At 44.6% G+C, this 20,934-nt stretch overlaps 1 protein-coding gene across 2 annotated transcripts in view; it reads left to right on the top strand.

Annotated features, from left to right (window-relative positions):
* The window catches only part of DOCK1 (dedicator of cytokinesis 1), a 1,163,810-nt gene that overhangs the window by 645,365 nt on the left and 497,511 nt on the right, over positions 1-20,934 (top strand). For both annotated transcript variants that reach the window (XM_085606236.1, XM_085606235.1), the window contains exon 29: positions 8,767-8,861. In XM_085606236.1, coding sequence (XP_085462362.1) covers positions 8,767-8,861 — 95 coding nt within the window. The remainder of the gene's footprint in view (positions 1-8,766; positions 8,862-20,934) is intronic.

The following is a 20,934-nucleotide window of genomic DNA, read 5'->3' as shown; positions in this document are numbered from 1 at the left end:
GAAGGCTGTGATGCCAGAAACCGGTCCCCGGAAGCTTGTTTCCTTCCCAGGATAAGAATTGGCTCGGTAGTTTGGTTTGCCCTGTTCCCATCATGCACTGGGACAGGTACAGACTAATTTGCATGTAGCCTGGTTCTGAGCTGGGATGGTGCAGTGAGCTAAAAAACGGTGATGGATTAAAACCATGATCTCTTGACTTGGTAAGAGTATTCTGCATCATTCAGAAACTCTGTCCATCACCACCCCCTTTTTCCCAAATCGATTTTATCCACACTCAGTGTGGGAGGGTATGCTCAGACGTGAGTCCCTTGCTCATTGCACCATCAGGATTCAGGCAAGCCGGGCCGACGAAGGCTGTGATGCCAGAAACCGGTCCCCGGAAGCTTGTTTCCTTCCCAGGATAAGAATTGGCTCGGTAGTTTGGTTTGCCCTGTTCCCATCATGCACTGGGACAGGTACAGACTAATTTGCATGTAGCCTGGTTCTGAGCTGGGATGGTGCAGTGAGCTAAAAAACGGTGATGGATTAAAACCATGATCTCTTGACTTGGTAAGAGTATTCTGCATCATTCAGAAACTCTGTCCATCACCACCCCCTTTTTCCCAAATCGATTTTATCCACACTCAGTGTGGGAGGGTATGCTCAGACGTGAGTCCCTTGCTCATTGCACCATCAGGATTCAGGCAAGCCGGGCCGACGAAGGCTGTGATGCCAGAAACCGGTCCCCGGAAGCTTGTTTCCTTCCCAGGATAAGAATTGGCTCGGTAGTTTGGTTTGCCCTGTTCCCATCATGCACTGGGACAGGTACAGACTAATTTGCATGTAGCCTGGTTCTGAGCTGGGATGGTGCAGTGAGCTAAAAAACGGTGATGGATTAAAACCATGATCTCTTGACTTGGTAAGAGTATTCTGCATCATTCAGAAACTCTGTCCATCACCACCCCCTTTTTCCCAAATCGATTTTATCCACACTCCGTGTGGGAGGGTATGCTCAGACGTGAGTCCCTTGCTCATTGCACCATCAGGATTCAGGCAAGCCGGGCCGACGAAGGCTGTGATGCCAGAAACCGGTCCCCGGAAGCTTGTTTCCTTCCCAGGATAAGAATTGGCTCGGTAGTTTGGTTTGCCCTGTTCCCATCATGCACTGGGACAGGTACAGACTAATTTGCATGTAGCCTGGTTCTGAGCTGGGATGGTGCAGTGAGCTAAAAAACGGTGATGGATTAAAACCATGATCTCTTGACTTGGTAAGAGTATTCTGCATCATTCAGAAACTCTGTCCATCACCACCCCCTTTTTCCCAAATCGATTTTATCCACACTCAGTGTGGGAGGGTATGCTCAGACGTGAGTCCCTTGCTCATTGCACCATCAGGATTCAGGCACGCCGGGCCAACGAAGGCTGTGATGCCAGAAACCGGTCCCCGGAAGCTTGTTTCCTTCCCAGGATAAGAATTGGCTCGGTAGTTTGGTTTGCCCTGTTCCCATCATGCACTGGGACAGGTACAGACTAATTTGCATGTAGCCTGGTTCTGAGCTGGGATGGTGCAGTGAGCTAAAAAACGGTGATGGATTAAAACCATGATCTCTTGACTTGGTAAGAGTATTCTGCATCATTCAGAAACTCTGTCCATCACCACCCCCTTTTTCCCAAATCGATTTTATCCACACTCAGTGTGGGAGGGTATGCTCAGACGTGAGTCCCTTGCTCATTGCACCATCAGGATTCAGGCAAGCCGGGCCGACGAAGGCTGTGATGCCAGAAACCGGGCCCCGGAAGCTTGTTTCCTTCCCAGGATAAGAATTGGCTCGGTAGTTTGGTTTGCCCTGTTCCCATCATGCACTGGGACAGGTACAGACTAATTTGCATGTAGCCTGGTTCTGAGCTGGGATGGTGCAGTGAGCTAAAAAACGGTGATGGATTAAAACCGTGATCTCTTGACTTGGTAAGAGTATTCTGCATCATTCAGAAACTCTGTCCATCACCACCCCCTTTTTCCCAAATCGATTTTATCCACACTCAGTGTGGGAGGGTATGCTCAGACGTGAGTCCCTTGCTCATTGCACCATCAGGATTCAGGCAAGCCGGGCCGACGAAGGCTGTGATGCCAGAAACCGGTCCCCGGAAGCTTGTTTCCTTCCCAGGATAAGAATTGGCTCGGTAGTTTGGTTTGCCCTGTTCCCATCATGCACTGGGACAGGTACAGACTAATTTGCATGTAGCCTGGTTCTGAGCTGGGATGGTGCAGTGAGCTAAAAAACGGTGATGGATTAAAACCGTGATCTCTTGACTTGGTAAGAGTATTCTGCATCATTCAGAAACTCTGTCCATCACCACCCCCTTTTTCCCAAATCGATTTTATCCACACTCAGTGTGGGAGGGTATGCTCAGACGTGAGTCCCTTGCTCATTGCACCATCAGGATTCAGGCAAGCCGGGCCGACGAAGGCTGTGATGCCAGAAACCGGTCCCCGGAAGCTTGTTTCCTTCCCAGGATAAGAATTGGCTCGGTAGTTTGGTTTGCCCTGTTCCCATCATGCACTGGGACAGGTACAGACTAATTTGCATGTAGCCTGGTTCTGAGCTGGGATGGTGCAGTGAGCTAAAAAACGGTGATGGATTAAAACCATGATCTCTTGACTTGGTAAGAGTATTCTGCATCATTCAGAAACTCTGTCCATCACCACCCCCTTTTTCCCAAATCGATTTTATCCACACTCAGTGTGGGAGGGTATGCTCAGACGTGAGTCCCTTGCTCATTGCACCATCAGGATTCAGGCAAGCCGGGCCGACGAAGGCTGTGATGCCAGAAACCGGTCCCCGGAAGCTTGTTTCCTTCCCAGGATAAGAATTGGCTCGGTAGTTTGGTTTGCCCTGTTCCCATCATGCACTGGGACAGGTACAGACTAATTTGCATGTAGCCTGGTTCTGAGCTGGGATGGTGCAGTGAGCTAAAAAACGGTGATGGATTAAAACCATGATCTCTTGACTTGGTAAGAGTATTCTGCATCATTCAGAAACTCTGTCCATCACCACCCCCTTTTTCCCAAATCGATTTTATCCACACTCAGTGTGGGAGGGTATGCTCAGACGTGAGTCCCTTGCTCATTGCACCATCAGGATTCAGGCAAGCCGGGCCGACGAAGGCTGTGATGCCAGAAACCGGTCCCCGGAAGCTTGTTTCCTTCCCAGGATAAGAATTGGCTCGGTAGTTTGGTTTGCCCTGTTCCCATCATGCACTGGGACAGGTACAGACTAATTTGCATGTAGCCTGGTTCTGAGCTGGGATGGTGCAGTGAGCTAAAAAACGGTGATGGATTAAAACCATGATCTCTTGACTTGGTAAGAGTATTCTGCATCATTCAGAAACTCTGTCCATCACCACCCCCTTTTTCCCAAATCGATTTTATCCACACTCAGTGTGGGAGGGTATGCTCAGACGTGAGTCCCTTGCTCATTGCACCATCAGGATTCAGGCAAGCCGGGCCGACGAAGGCTGTGATGCCAGAAACCGGTCCCCGGAAGCTTGTTTCCTTCCCAGGATAAGAATTGGCTCGGTAGTTTGGTTTGCCCTGTTCCCATCATGCACTGGGACAGGTACAGACTAATTTGCATGTAGCCTGGTTCTGAGCTGGGATGGTGCAGTGAGCTAAAAAACGGTGATGGATTAAAACCATGATCTCTTGACTTGGTAAGAGTATTCTGCATCATTCAGAAACTCTGTCCATCACCACCCCCTTTTTCCCAAATCCACCAATTACAGGCAGGGGAAGGGACCACACGCTGTTCCAGCTGTCCTTTCAGTTTCAAACCACGCAACACTGCACCTCAGCAAGCCCATATAAAACTCACCCTTATTAACTGCAGATCCCTGGTCAAACATAAAACAGAAATTCATGATTACCTCATTGACCACCAACCTGAGGCTATGTTCCTCACAGAAACCTGGCTCAGTGAAGATTCAGCCCCCAACATACTTGAGGCACTCCCTAATAACTACGGTATGCTCAGACAAGACCGTATAAAAAACCGTGGAGGTGGAATAGCTATAATTTTCCACTTATCCCTCAATTGCACACTTGAGAAAGCTCAAATTGGTAACTCAGAGGCAGCTTTTTTTAGCCTAAGAAGTAATGAGACCACAACACATAGTCTCTTAATCTATCGCCCACATGAGCCACTCAATGACTTCATAGTCAATCTCACGGATCTGGCGACCCAGCTGGCTCTTAAATATAACAATCTCCTAGTCCTGGGAGATTTTAATCTCCACATAGAAGACCACCTCAAAACCGAGACACAATTTCTATGCAAAGAACTTGTCAGCATACAGCTCGAACCTAAATCCTTGGCACCAACACACCGTGCAGGCCACCTGCTAGACCACATTTTTTCTAATCACCCGGGGCTGATGGTGGAACAACCTAGTACTGTTCCGTGGTCCGAACATCACCTCATAGAATTTTGTATACCTCCACCCAAACAACCCCTGGTGAAAAACATTGATCAGACCCGTCCACGCAGAAACTGGTTCAAGTTTAAGCATGAGAGTTTTTCCAATGCACTTAAAAAAACTCCACCTCTGCTGGACAGCGATGTCAATCTGGCGAACATGTCAATAAATAAGGGGATAACGGAGGCACTTGACGAAGCAGCTCCCTGGACCAGAAAGCCCCCTAAGCGTGGGTTCAAATCCACACCCTGGTTTAACGATGAGCTCAGTATAGCCAAACAGGGATGTAAGCGCCTAGAACGAAATTGGAGGATAGCTTTCTCCAAAGACTCGAAAGAAGCTTACAAAGCAGCACAGAACAAATACCACTCCCTCCTCAAAAAGAGGTGCTCCATGTACTATAAAGAGAGAATTGACATGGCAGAGAATTCCTCTAAGGAGCTGAAAGAACTCTCGTCCCTGGAGAGAACACTCACGACACCAAGCACCTCTGAAGAGCATTGCAATGTAATTGCAGACTACTTTCTCCAAAAAGTGTCCACTATATAGAACTCCTTCCCTGAGGATGCCCGCAACGGCCTCAGTGATCCTAATGAGGAATCTAATGAGATCTGCTTGACACCCTTCCGTGAGTTCCTCACCCCACCCGTATTGGTGCTCAAGGAAATGACTCAACAAATCAAATCGGGCTCTCCCGATGACCCAGCGGCACCGAACAGATTAAAGGAGGGCATTGAACTTATAATGCCCAAAATACATGAACTAATAAACACATCCTTGAAATGTGGAGAGGTTCCGATGGCATGGAAACGCGATTGATATACCTCTAAAGAAAAAGCCCTCAGCCAACCCCGAGCTACTGGAGAACCTACGTCCTATCTCCCTGCTCCCCTACATATCTAAACTCACTGAAAAGGCTGTGAACAAGCAGTTGGTGGAGCATATCAATACACAGAACCTCCTTCATCCGAAGCAGTCTGACTTTAGAGCATCCTTCTTGACCAAATCCGCTCTCCTTTTTGCAAAAGAGACACTACGGAGGCGAGCGGATGCTGGTCAGATGGTGGCCTTGGCTCTCCTGGACCTAAGTGCCGCCTTCGACACGGTATCCCGCAAGCTCCTCATCCAACGCTTAAAGGTGTGCGGTCTGAAGGGGGTAGCGCTAAAGTGGATGCGGTCCTTCCTGGAAGATCGCAGTTTCCAAATTGTACAAAAGCCCCATAGCTCAAAAACCCTACCACTTCACCAAGGAGTCCCACCCTTTTTAATATATACATTGGACCCCTGGCCAACTAAAAGATCTCCATGGTGTCGTATGCTGATGACACTCAGCTTGTGGTGACCCTGGTAACAAGACGGAGGTCATGATTGTGGGGAAATCACCTTCCATCTGGGATACAGCCTGGTGGCCTCAAACACTGTGACCTATCCCTGAGCCCAAAGCCGAGGTTAAAAACCTTGGAGTATGGCTCGACCCCAAACTCTCTTATGAGTCCCAAACCAGGAAAGTGGCAGGGAGATGTTTCAGCACCTTGAAGATGCTGAAAAAAACCCTTGACTTCCTCCCTGTATCTGCTAGGAAAACCCTAGTTCACACCCTGGTGATCTCACAACTTGATTACGGGAATGCCCTCTATCTAGGGGCACCAAAAGCCTGCATGATGCACCTCCAACGCATCCAAAAAGCAGCAGCACGCCTGGTTCTTAATCTTTCTAGCCGTGCTTCCTCGACAAAAGCTCTTGGCTCTCTACACTGGCTGCCTATCGAGAAAAGAGTCCTCTTTAAAGCCATGTGTTTCTGTCATAAGAGCCTACAAGGGAAAGGCCCCAGCTACCTGCATGACTTTCTCATTCCGTACAATCCCAGCTGCCTGCTAAGATCCACAGGAGCATACCTGCTCAAGGTCCCCAGGATAAGGAAAGCTAGGATGGGCGCTCGATCCTTTGGCTACCTAGCGGCCAAGAATTGGAATACACTTCCTCTTTGGCTATGTGCAGAGAAATCCGAACCTATCTTCCGCAGAGGACTGAAAACCTGGCTGTATAAACATTAGCCCAGCAGTCTCCTCTTGCTGATATGCTTCTAGAGCGGGGACGCACCTTTTGGGGTAGCCAGGCGCTCTACAAATGAACTATTATTATTATTATTTTAAAACATTTATACAGAACAGTGTTACCCGAAGAGTCATTAAATCCATTAGTTAGTACATGGTGTAAGTAGCCCGAGACATCATAATTCCATAATAAAACCATTATACACAAATGATGACTGATTTTTTTGTATTCAAATATCATAACTTAAGTCCAATGGTTACTCAGTAATAGTCAAACCAATGCAGGTGCTCCAAGTGACGACGCATTGTAAAGTGGATAAAAGTGAGCAGTACAAGCACATATCTGATTGATGAAATTTACAATGTGTATAATGGGTCCCTACCCATAGGACACAGTCTTTTTAAAAACCCAATAATCTGTACATTCAGGTTCAAATATCATCCAATATTATAAGTGGAACCAAACAGTCAATGTTTCAACATCTTAAACTGAGTCACCTGGGGTCTTCATCATGACGGTGAAAGGCAACAATCTGCTAAAAAAAACTGGTCTCTTGTAATTCATTGCAGTAATCCTGGACAAAAAGAATCTAGAGTAGAATCACATAGAAAGCCCGTCAATCATGGAAGCATCTATGTAAGTAAGGCAACTAGGCATATAAGTGAGTGAGAAAAAACCTCAGAGAGACAATGTTCTGCATGTACCACATAGTATATGACGTTCTGCATGCAGATGAGCATCAAGCAAATGAGCAATTTAGTGTGAGGCAGACTAAAGGGCAATAATTCTGGAATAATCTCTCAAGAAGGATCATTTAAGAAAAAGCTCTACCAGCTACATAGTCGGTATAGTTCTAGGACCCTGTGCCAGCTAACTTTGATGAACATTGTACATTGTGTTACAAGCAAGACATGCCTTCAAAAATAAAAGTGTGCCTAACACACCATGAAAGAAAGGAAGTAATAAGCTGTAGCAGTGGCAGCTGGTAGGGATCGGTGGCGGGGGCCGACTGTGGGTAGAAGATAAAAAAATAAAGAAGACATAAGGAAAGCATACATGCTGGTCGCATCGCCAGCCACCGCCTAAGGAAGCACCCGGGCTCCCTAAGCCAATGACAACGCTGCAATGCAGCGCTGTGATTGGTTCCCCTAAATTCCCCATACATGCAGATGTTCTGTCAAACCCCGTCCCCTTTATTTCTCCAACTCATGGATTGGCTAGGAGCAGTAGGGGATTCCGATTCTAACACAGCTCTTGGGGTTTCACCATGAGGAACACTCATTTAATGGCCATAATCCTACTGTAAATGACATTTGATCAGCTGTTCAATTTATGACACCATCACATCTGTGACACTCTCACACATAAAAAATGGCAGACTGCTAAAGAAAGGCCATATGATTCCCAGTGCACTAGAAGCTATTTGCATTTTTGGACCTGGAAATGTATCTTCGTTTTGAGTGTATATTTTCTCGACCCACATGTTTCCAGTGGGTAGAAGAGTCAGGGGGGTGAAATGTTGACCCAGTCACAAGGTTGTAATTAAAGATGGTGGTGGCAAGAATTTCTTGTCACAAAGGTAGTGTTGAAGGAAGCAGAATAGCTGGACAAAAAGACGGGGTAAATTCTACAACAAAGCACTTTCCCTCTAATGTTGTTTCCATCATGCTGGTAATATCGCTTTGTGGGGAAAAAGCAAGGCTGTTGTCATTGAAAATTCTAAACGTGGCTGATAGCGGAGGGAGGGGGGGGGGGTAAAAAACAGCCATTTGTCTCTTTTTGCATTCATTGAAGTGGAAGGTAGTATGCAAAGAGGTAATACATTCCTAATGCCCTTGCAGAGGTCGTCCTAAATATGTCAAAATCATTCCTGTGCGCCCTCCCGGCATTCCCTCTATGTTGCCTCAATGCAACACTGTGAGAAATATTCACAGACTGAAAGGAACTGGATCTGAGGGTGCACTCTGACTTCTGTCACAGGTATGATGCGTGTGGTACCCAAAGAAACCTACATGGAGTTTGCCCAGCATTGAAGCTTTCAAAGATAGCCACTCATTGCCTTCTTTATTAATAACAATTGTAATCAGAAATATCTGCACAAGATATGCAAAGCCTACAGACTGCCTCATTCGTTCTGTTTTTAACAAGCCAAAACTTGGCTATCTTTGGTACGTAATACTCAACCGACAGAGATTTATGTAGTCTGTTGGGAACGTTTTTACATGGTTGTGTTTTTTTTATGTTTTCCTCCTACTTTAGGACTTTTTGATGGAGACATTCATCATGTTCAAGAATCTCATTGGGAAGAATGTGTATCCATCCGACTGGGTCATAATGAACATGATGCAGAACAAGTAAGAGCAGAAAAAGCACTGAACCTTTACGCAAATCACCTACTGTCATGTTTGATCTGGGAAAATAGTGTTGCTTAGAAACAACAATCTTGCACTAGGAACAGCAGCAGAGGTATTTCTTCTGTAATGCAAAAAACCTTAACATTCAATTCAATCATAGCTGTTAGATATCTTTAGTTTATATGAAGGTATTCAATGTATAACACCCTAATGAATTATTACATGTTTTTTCCATAAAACTAAACACAGCTTTTGAATAAGCGTTTCACATAAAGCAGCTCATCAAGTAATGAATGCCCATTACAGCTCATTAGGCACTAACACAGTAAAAAAGACTCTTCAGCGCCATACATGAATGTATGTTGGCTCTTGTGTAATGGAGACAGCAAATACAAATAACAGCATGGGTTTTATATACCATATAATACCTATGTTTTGCTAATTTCTAGGATCTGTAAATAAAGTGTGTTAATCTAACCCAATGCAATAGACCTCGAAAGGATGCAAACTTCTTACCTGCAGGTCCCTCACGAAGGCAAGCACATCAAGGGTGCTGGTCGATGTGAGTGACCTAGAAGTCAGTAATTTGCATCCTTTTAAGGACCATTGTGATTAACTTGCTAGTCCATCTTGTCTACAGTCAAAACTCAAAATGATCTGGTTTCAGTTACTGACGATGGTGCTAAAACAGAGATGAAAAGGTTTCTATATCTCACCTGAGCAGCACATTCATAGTTGCTTACAAGACATTTTGTTTACATACAGGTCTTAAAGCCCGCCCATTGCTATTCATTGGTTGAATTCATTTTCACTTTCAGTTCTATGCTTCTCATTGGTTAGTGCGTGCAGGCTCACTTCCCCTTCACGTTTGTACCTTAGGTGGAGCATGGACCGAGTACTGATTCATTTCTTTATTGGTGTCCTTGCGCTGCTTTTTCTCAGAAAGAGGTTCTTTTTTATTGTATTTTTTTTTCATTCTTGTTTGCCCCGTCGGATTATTGTTGTGGAAACCTGGTGAGTCTATTCTCTGCATCACCGCAATGGGAAAAACATAGCCATTATACCTGCCCAATCTGCGAAAAGCAGAAACAGTGATACATGTTCTTTCTGCAGCTGCTTGGGAAGAAACAAGATGCCTCAAGCAAAAATGAGGAAGAAAAGCTTTACAGAATCCCAAGAAAACACATGGAAATATCAGAAACAATTTCAGAATTAACTTGCAGCAAAATAAATTTTCTTGGAAGTGTTAGAAGCCCCAGTTGATTTTAGAGTCTGTTTCTGACTCTTTCGGTATAATGTTGTAGGTGCCTTCCTCCACATCAATACTTCATCTCCTAGTGAGTCCTTGTGTAAACTAGGTCACTGTCTTGCTCATGTGGTAATATAAGCACTGGCTTCCTAAACCCAGAAAATCTTCACAAAGGACAGAAACCATACAGAGCCTTTCCCATAGACGTCATATCTGATAGAGACATCTAGCCGCAGATTCCTTAACTTGGAATATCTCCCCAGGCGTTAGACTGGATCCGGAAAATATTTTACCCCAGCAATACCTCTGCACGCCTGGAGGTAGCGTCGCCTGGCTCCGTCCTGACATCGTCCACAGAAGTGGCATCAATGGAGCCATATAAGCCACTCCTGTCATGCTGATATCAGTTTTCTTCTTTTCTGCGTCCTAACGCGGATCCGGGAAAGTAATCCCTTGGGCCTGTTATTGTTTATTACAGGCCTTTTCGATGCCTTTCGCGTCCAGGAACAGTGTGTTCCGGTCCTTCTCGCGACGGATGTCAGCGACGGACCCTCACAACATCTGAATATGGTGTTTAGGAGAGCACCATGACTCTGTGGAGTGCGATGTTTGCCGCCAGCTGCGGCCGCAATCACTGTGGGAACGCCACATGAAGCTGCTGTCTGCCAGATGTCCCGAACGGACCCCTCGTGACGCAGATCTGCTTCTCCAGCAGAGTCATCCATGTGGCCATCATTTGCCTACCTCAGGTAAGCATTGCCCCCCCTCCCGGAGTGCCTCTGGGCCCCACAGGGGGGGGGGGTAGGGACTCCGGTTAGGACACCGCTGGCAGGTTTACCCTCGGCTCGAACCGAGTGCCCTGACTGTCACCATAGTCGCCGCCGGTAAGCTTTTGCTTCCCCCTCCCTAGCGCGCTTCCGAGCCCCACTCCGGTTGGGACACCGCCGGTAGGTTTACCCTCTGCTCCAACCGAGTGCCCTGACTCTGACACCAGAGTCGCCGCTACATCTGGACATGGCCCGGAGGGGCATCCCACAACATCTAGCCCTTCCGTAGCAACGTTGCACAGCCTTCCGAGGCTCCCTGCGGCATCGCTGGAGGTGGCTGTGGTGCGGTGCACAACACCGCTTCGGCGTATTCTCTCCCCACAGGTTTCTACCTCGGGAATGGTGAGTCAACGCCGGTCCGACTCCGAGCGGACGAGGCCTTTTCGGAGGTCGCCGATGCCTGCTCAACTCGAGGAGTCAAGGCCTTTTCGGAGGTCGCAGATGCCGGCTCGACTCGGCAAGTCGGGCCTCTTCGGAGGTCGCTGATGCGGGCTACACTCCAGGGGTCGAAACCTTTTTGGAGGTCGCTGGCTCGTCTCGGGCGGTCAACGCCTTTTCAGAGGTTGCCGATGCTTGCTCCGCTCTGTCGGTAGGGGCCTTTTCGAAGGTCTACGATGCTGGCTCAACGTCGCCTCAACGCCGATCGACGCCGGTGCCGTCTCCGGCTTTATTGGTTGGTGGGTTCACCATCTCCTGAGTCATTTCACTGCTCTCCAGTGCAGGTGCCAGTGGAGCATTGGCCTACTCATCCTGCTGCTGAGCCTCTATTAAGTGGCCGGTTTAGCTTGCATTCATCACCTACTGATGACTGGCTCTCGCTGTCTCGCGGGGCCACGGAGGCTAGAGGGACATTTGTCAGGGCTGTTTGCACGGCTGTAGACATTTTAAGGATTGAGCCACCCTCAGCCTCTAGTCCTTCGGAGCCTTTGCTGGATATTCTCCACTAGGGCGCGGGGAACATAGAACCATTGTTACCTTTTGTTGAGTCATTGTTTGACATCCTTCTCGGAACGTGGGCAAGGCCCTCCCCGGGGTACCCCGTGGATCGTGCCATGGCACATCGCCATCGGCCGGCTCCCAATGACCCCGCCAGTTTGACCCTCCATCCTGGAGCTGGAGGACTTGTGCTTCAAGCAGCTCTCTGTCACTCCTGTTCCGTTGCATTCTCCCACTCGGGAGTCTTGGTGGTTGGAGTAATTTGGCCGCAATGTGTTTGCATCCGCCACTTAGGGACTCCGGTCCCTCAACACGTTGTGTGTATTTGCTCAGGCTACGGTTGCACTTTGGGACGCTGTTGAACGGCCTCTCCACTCCTTGCCGGAGAATTCTTGTGCCGATCTGGTCCGCCTAATCAGTGATGGCCATGATGTGGCGTACTTTTCAATTCGGTCTGCCATGGGACACCACGAACTTTGTGGGTCATGCTATGGCCAGGTCGGTTGCCATACGCTGCCGCGCTTAGTTTTCCTAGAGCATGTTCAGGATCTACTGTTTCATGGGGTCACTCTTTTTGACGCCCGCGCTGAGTCGGTGGTCAGGCGCCTCCTGTAGATATGTCTTCGTCGGTTTTAATCTTCATGGAGGATTTTTGATTTTGTGACGGTGCAGTCTCTTTCCTTTCTGTTACCCATTGTGGGCTGCAGATGTTCTGGATTGTGTGGCTGCTCAGCCATCTTCCTTACTTATTCTGATACAGATGGTTAAGCTGTGTTTGCCTTTCTTTTGAGCCTCTGCCTACGTGCATGTCTCAAGAGGGACCCTTCTTTTGTAGGGTTGTGCCTCACCCTATGTGGGGTATTTGTTGGCAATCATATTGCTACTCTTCCGGACCCAGGAACTTTTGATGCACGTTGACTCTTCCTACTGTTGTACGATGTCTCCTCTGGTGCGATCCATGGGATTAGTTTCTCTCCAAGGGTTACAATTGGTTGTCTACGCTTGGTCCGTAATACATCTCTGCTTCCCTAAGGGGTTTTGTCAACCTGGCGTGTTTCTGCAACCTCGCTGTGCTTGCCTATCGGTGGACATGCACCCCGGGGGTGGGGAGGGGGTCTTCCCTGGCACGGTCTCCGGTTCCTTGTTTCTGGCAGGACACGGGGTCCGGTTTGTCCCTTTCTGTCCTGTGCATATTCTTAGTTCTCAAGGAGTGGCTCTTGTCTATGCCTTTCTGCCACTGGATCTGTGCTCCGCCCCTGATGTTTTTCTGGGTGTGAGTTCTTACTCCCATTCTGACACAGGTGCTTCTTTAGGTGGCATTACTGTGTGTGTATTCTTCTCGATGTTCTCCATTTTGGTAGATGGTGTCGGTCTTTGGCGGTGTAGACTTTTGGCACCCGGCTTCTGTCTGTGCCTTCTCTCAATGCTTTATGGGTAGTCTGGTGGTCTATGTTTCCGCCTGTCTCACAGGAGACCAGGATTCTTCCCGCTCGGGGACCTCTTGTTTTTGCTGCATTCTTACCTGTTATGCAGCACACCTGTGCCGTGGGACCGCTTGCATGACTCCCATAATTAGGATTTTGTCACTCCACGTACGTGTGGCGACATTCCTGCCTCTTTATGTGTATATCGTGGATTCTACACGCCGCTGGGGCGCTCGCTTACAAAGTCTTTTTGCCTTAGTGTCAGATATTCTTGCTTACTCTTCCTTCGGGATAGTGCCCTCTATGTGTTCATAGCTTTGCAGGTTCTCCACTCACTGTGGTGCCTTTTAATTTGTTTGGCAGCATGCCTACCTCCGTAGCTTTTGCTCAATGGTGGCTCCTCTGTCTCTGTTGGCACTAGGCTCTTGGTTCGGCCCTGCCACTGTTGTCACATGTCCTAGATGGTACACATTACAGTGTTTTTTCTTACAGCCACGGACCTGTGGTATGTGTTCAAGCGGTATGCTCTACCGTTGTCATGTTGTTTTGACCCTTGGAACTTCGGTCCTCTTTGATTCTAGGGACCGGTGCTGGGATCCTTCTTTGAAGGTCTCACTGCATTGTTTCTTACGTTAGCACAGAACTTCTAGTTCTTTTTTCCTTTCGTCTGTTTCTACTTCCTATTGTTTCTCATCCAAATGATTATTCTTTCATTTTCATGTTACTTATCGTTGTTTTTTCAACAATGTTGCTCTTTTTTAACACACACTGTTCCTATGCTATCGCAGTTTTTTGCATGGCTCCGCATTGTGGCTCGGAAGAGTTTCCTGTAGAAAACTGACGTCAGCATGCCGGGAGTGGCTTATATGGCTCCATTGACGTCACTTCCGTGGACGACGTCAGGACGGAGCCAGGCGACGCCACCTCCCGGCATGCAGCGGTATTGCTGGGGATAAAAGATTTTCCAGATCCAGTCTGACGCCTGGGGAGATATTCTAAGTTAAGGAATCTGCGGCTAGACTGTCTCTACCAGATATATTGTTACCAAGATAAGTAACTCTTCCTTTATGGTTGTCAGGGGCCTTAGCTACGACCTCCATCTTGCTCCCTGCTACTCCTGGTACTTCCTTTTGGACCACTGGCTTCAGAGGAGGAAAATATGTCCCCTCCCCCCCCCCGGCCAGGAGTCGCCAAGGAAGTGCCAGGAATAGCAGGGAGCAAGCTATAGGTTACAGCTGCGACCCCTGACTACCCCCAAATGATGACCATAGCCAGTACCGTTTCTTCTTTAGAGCACGATAAAGAAATAATATATGCATAAGAAGTAGTGTAAAACTGTTGCCAGTATGTGTATGTTGTCATACCAATAAAGCATTATTGTAGAGCACTGTAAATGTAATCGGACGACTAGCTTTATAACGTGTAAGATCTTTTATCAGTGGGCACTTCATCTTCTGAAAGCTCCAGTGGTATTTGAACTTTTTTTCCTGCAGCTTGGTCTGCTTCTGCCTTTCCATTCCACGAGTACTCTTGTTTTAAAATGCTCTTGTCCCTTTGGGTAATGTCCGTGCTAACATAACAAGCATAGGCAAAGCCAATAGGTCCTGCTTTTGGGAGGCTCTTAACTTTGTCAATGTCTTTTAGCCATGATGTACAACCTTGCAGCTGCCGTGCAGCATGGCTAAAAAAACATTGTTTTCCTAACTTTTAGCTTTGCCTCAAAAAAGATTGACAAAGCCAATAACTGTCTCATAGGCAAGACCTATTGGCTTTGCCAGTGCTGGTGTACATTCTAATTGGAGGTTTAGTTCTGGATCCTCACTTTTAGTTTTGTGATGATTTGAACATGAGAATCCAACTATTACTCTCTTTATTAAATCATTGCCACCTAAAGGTGTTGTAGCACACTTTACAAAATTGCATCATGACAAAGTTAATTCAAATGGTTTCTTACTGGCAGGTTACTCTTTCAATTCTGTATAATACTTTGCCTATTTTTTAATTTTTATTCAAATAGCTGTCATGATAGGACTGTTCAGAGAGAAAGGAAATCCTAGTTTGATAGTAGTCGTCAGGCATAGCAATAATGTAGTCATAGTGACCATCATTTACCTTTGCGTAAAACAGGCCTTGAGATAAAAAGAAAAGTCATCAATAATAACATGAAAATGCTTGCATTATGCTTTGCCAGGTATACTTTTCGAGGTGTGCAGCTATATCCCTATAATGATAAAGACAGATTTGAGAACTCAACAGACTAGCGCTCAAAAAATCGATAATTTGTATGACATACCTTCTGCAGAGTGATGCATACATTAAAATATGTATGTAGTGGAGGCAATGATGCATAAGATGGAAGTACTCAAATTCTGTATGTCATGTTTGTAGTAGATAGCTTGCACATCACTACGACAAAGCAGTACATTATGCATAGAACAAAGTATTGACTGATAAAGAGTTCGGCGGACAGGTTACTCCATCACACATGTGACAGATTTCCCATCCACCGTATTCCAAGAGCCATTGGATAATGCATGTTTGTGATGGAGTAACCCATCCACCAAACTCTAAATCAGGCTCCAAGTCTCAAATATCGAAGTATATGTACATGTGCAGTCAGTCAAAGCATTTTTATTGGGCAGTAAGCGATAAAAGCATAACACAATCTACATACAAATGTTAGAAGTTAAATAAAAACATATATATCAGCTAATCAATTACAGACCATAAAACATAAGCATTTCCTATAGAACATGAAATATATGTAAAAATTGTATCAGGATAATAATTCATACCTTTTGCTAGTACCCATGGCTTTCTTTATAAAATTTAGAACCGCATTCTGACCTCTTTTGTGGGGAGTTTTTGCAAAACTTCTAGGGCAGTCGATATTGTGTAACATTTGCCCTACGTAGCACTGGTGCAAGATAAGCCGACCTTGGATGAGAATATAAAGTGTGAAACATTACAAAGTGGCAAGTGCTCTGAGACCATACATTATTACATCGGCAATGTGGTAAATCTTGAGACCAAGGACATTGATTTGGGAAGGCTTCCTTAAAATGAATCATACTCCGTCTAAAATAAGTAAAAAGACGACATGTTGGGTTCTCAAACCATATTAAATAGGGTTCAGTTAGGCTAACAGTTACAACTTGTACATAAGCCTCTCTGGACTGCATTTTTTATGCCATTTCTAGTCTCTCAGCCACCTTAACTTCATGAAAACGTTGTTTTTACTCTCGATTTTGCATGTGTGCCAAGTTTTTGTGGATCAGAAAACATTTCTGCTAAGCCTAGTATATATAACATCTTTTTGACATAGCCCAGCCATGGTAACTTTTCACCATTGTGTAAATCTAGACAATCAAGGATACATGATCTTGCCAGGCCTGCTTTTGGTGTCAACCAACATTTGGTCCGCTTTAGAAAGGGTGCCACTCCAATCAAATCCTCTAGATATTGTAGGCCTAATTCTTCAAGACAGATCAAATTTGCTATATTTTTTGGGACAGCCAACAGCTTGCGGAAGAAACTCCTTTCGATGCATTGTAACATCTCAGCTTTACAGACCAAGCACTCGAAATACATTTTGATTTACACAATGTTATAAGCTCCGCTACTAGTTTTTGTTTTGGTGTGTAGTCTAAATGGCAAAAGCTGTGGTGGGATAGCAGTGGGGCTTTTATAAACCACAGCTCTATTCTCTTGTAGGGAACACATTTATGGGCTGATGAGAATGAAAGTAACTGCTTGAATGTTAGTGTCTCAGAGTAGTGTTGAAGAAGAGTTGAGGGTAAAACATACGACTAATGACAATGTTATGTGATGACTAGAACAGAAATGTTCAGGAATAAAACAGAAGTATTATTCCGATAATGATATGAGTTAAATATTCCTATGAAGACAACTTCACGGTGTCCTAGTTGAACAGCCACTTTACACAGCTATGTTGAAGAATGATTAGCATATGAAAAGAATAATGGACATTGGGTCCTGTGCGAAGTTTGTACAGTTTTGGTAAATCTCTTACATTTCCATGCAAATCGCCGTAATGTACTATGTATGGAGTAAAATTTGAATTATTTGGAACATAAAGATTTCTAACAGGTCCATTTTCCTAACCATAAATGTGACTTGAAAAATCTGCACTTTAAATAAACATTTGGTGTACCAAATTTTATTAGAAATTATTATTTTCCATACATGCCACCAATTCTCACATACATCTTGTAACTATATGGGTGTTTGTTATGGCTATCGCACTTTCTGTACCATTTTTGCATGCCCCACTTGGGTATAAGTTTGAAACCTGTTTACGTTCGGCAATTGCATTTGTAAATACTGCAAAAATGTGCAAGTTTTAGTGAAAATAAAATTTGCATTGCATACCCATGGTCACTCAGGAACTTCAGCTTTATAGGTCCAGTTGTGTGCATCATTCATTCCTATACAACATAATGGGAGCAAAAGGGGCTAGCAAAATATACTTAATTTGGACTGTATATCGTGTGACATTTAAAAGTGCACAATTTAATACACATTTTAGGTACATTCCGATTTTTGTTGAAAAACGTTTTTTGTTTTATTTTTATTTGTCCACAATTTAATATGTCTGTTTACAGATACTGTTAAGATACCATGTAATGCAAACTAGTTGTTCGTGCAGGCATTTTTGCTTAAGTTATATAGGCGTTTTCTATGTTACACAGTTGTAAAACACTGTGATAATACCAAAGAGATAAAAAGAAAAAAATGTAAACTCAGTCAAACCATGCTTAATTAATACATATTGGATCAAGCCTTAGTGTTGTTTAATAGCTGTCTGTTGTCAAAAGGCGTCTTGTGGAGCATACCAAAACTTACAGTGGGCTTAGATCCAGGCCAGTGCTTACTATTGGTTTGCTTTCTAGTCACTCTGTTTGCTTGCTTCTTTTTGATGGCTTGCCTTCCTCTTCTTGTATTTGTCCCTTCCCTAGAGCATAGCTTCGTTACTATCCTTTTGATTGGATGTGACTTGTAGTTTTCTACATTCAGGAACCACCTTTATTTTACTTTAAGAATTCCACCAGAGTGCTTGTGTTTTCTTTGTCTCTCCCTTGTGTGTTGTTCTCCCCCTCAAGCACTCCCACATTCGCTGTGTGGTTACCTCATCGTCCTAGTGCCAGGTCGTCCATTGTTTCTCCACCCCACCCTTTTAATTTCCCGCACTCTGCACCTCAAACTCCGCCATTTCTGCCAGGCCATTCCCCATATGTCCCCCTGTGTTGTTTTTTCTTTCACCTGCTCCTCTGTTGCTCCACCACCTCTTCCAACTTAATTTTTTTAAATCTTCATTTGTTTGGAGAGCCCAGCAGATGACATTTGCTGCCAGGATGCTTCGTTTAAAAAAAGAGGTTTTTGTGGCACACAAACAAATTCCTTTGTTTATCGCTCTGTTTTACAATAGTAAAAAAAACGGAAATGGCATTTGCACATGCGTAGTGTAGTGAGCATGCATGCATGCAAGTCATCACGCTTGGCTGCCACGGCATCATGTCGTGTGTATGCTTGCACATCTTTGTGCCTTTTTTCTTTTCTTTTTCTCTTCCTATGCTGTATGCCATGAGCAACCCGCATTTCTTCTGCTGACGCTGCACAGAATCACCAAAAACCATTGACAAACTTGATGAGTAGAAGAGGTGAGACCTAATGGCCTTGTTAATGCTTATTTAGAGAAACCAGCCTGTGTTTGGCGGTATAATGTAGCGTATATGCCGTTCTCCATTAACAATTTAAATGCATTTTCCATTATTAAAAAACTGACAAATAATACATGTTGCGACATCTTTAAAAAATACTTGTATTGCTTTTCATTTTCTGTTAGTAAATGCAAGGTGTGTAGTTTATTGATTTGCCTGAGTATGAATAATTTACCGATCATTCTCCAATGACCAAACTTGGAAGAATTCTTTATCAGCATGATTGTGTCTACAGTCAACCCCTTGAATACAACCAAATGACCAGCGTGTTAACGTTTAGAGTAACCTGCAGTTAGTAAACCACATTATGAAAGTGGTGCCCTAGTAACTTGCATCTAAGTTTGCACTGAACACTGCACGTGCAAAATAGTAATAGGCCCACGGAGCACCGTGCAGTGCAACATTTGATACAGAATCCTTTGGCAATTATGATATTTTGTATGTTCCACATCGTATAGGCTGGTCACAAAACTCTCAAAGCCACACATGTGCCACAGGTGTTGGGGGTGGTGGGGGAGGAGTCACTTGGGGTACTATGTTCTACACTAAAGTCTGCCATAGATCCAATGTGCTTAATGCATCAGCTGACCATTCAGGTCGTTCATCTTTAAAATCATTTCAATATAAAGTCAGCTTCTATATAGCAATGCACTTTAGAGAATATGTTTGTTCATTAATTAAACTAGATTTGTGCACTCCTTCACCTGCTAGTGAGTTTCATGGTGTGTATCTAAGGTGGGGAGGCCAGAAAGGGTGACCGCCTGCTCTGGCCTGGAGATGTGCCTAAGTGCAGGACCCCCTTTTCCTTTTCAACCACATGTTTTGGAAAATGATTATTCCCGGTGGGGTGGCATTAGAAATAGATTTGTCTAAAGACCTATGGAGCTGGACCTGTTTACCTTTGCTTTTCCAAATCCAATGCAGAAGGGCATTTTTACTGTAAATATTTTTATGTTATGCTGATACAGAGATTACAGAAATATCTATTTAGCAAGTGTAGTGAAATGAGAAGATTACATTAAAATATAAAGTAATGTTTGTCCTGAAGAAAAAATGAATTTAGTTTGAAACAAAAACTATCAAATGTTTATTTACTTACTTTTCGCGACTGTATCTGTATTCAAATCTTATTCCAGTTTTTCACACCATATATAGTACCAAATAAGGAATTTTCATACGTAGCATGTTTTGCCTGTGTCAGTGGTTTTTCTTTAATGAAAGAAGCAAAAACCACGTTTTTAGGGCTGGACAGTTTTTAGTTACACACACCACAGCATTTTATTTGTGGAGACTGGTTTGCTGTTGATACATAGCTTTCCCCAAGGTGGCTGTCAGTGAGGAACTCAACCCTGGAATAACTCACAGCCGGATTTATGAGTGAAGCTCTCTGAAATCCCTCTTCCGATAAAATTCGATTTACAACGTATCTCTTCTGTAGATGTCCAAGGACGATAATGTGTTCCATGTGTAATGTATTTAGTATGCAAGTTGTCAGTAGCTGCTCTTTTCTTGAAGGCCTGAAAGTATGCATTTTGGGTTGAATTATTTCTCGACACATTGTTATCTGCGCTTTGAATCTGCCTTTGTGCTACAATTACCTACAGTGCCTGAAAGGAAATTATTTGACAGGAGTAACAAAATGGACTAGATTTTACATTACTACTTGAAGTGACACTGCATGGCAAAAACTTTCATCCGGATACATATTCCTTTTTGGAATGTTAGAACTCAGTAGCTGTTCTGCATATTAATACCGATTACAAATCCACAACTTATGACTTTAATTTTCTAATTGGAACCATATTGCAGTAATGATTATGTTAACTTCAACTTATTAAGGAATCTTCCAACAATTTTATTGGTACATTTATTACATCTCTCATTGCCAGCTATGGA

This window comes from Triturus cristatus, chromosome 1_2, assembly GCF_964204655.1.
Source record: "Triturus cristatus chromosome 1_2, aTriCri1.1, whole genome shotgun sequence".
NCBI lineage: Eukaryota > Metazoa > Chordata > Amphibia > Caudata > Salamandridae > Triturus > Triturus cristatus.
The sequence above is the reverse complement of the archived record's forward strand: the minus strand, read 5'-3'. Positions and strand labels throughout refer to the sequence as shown.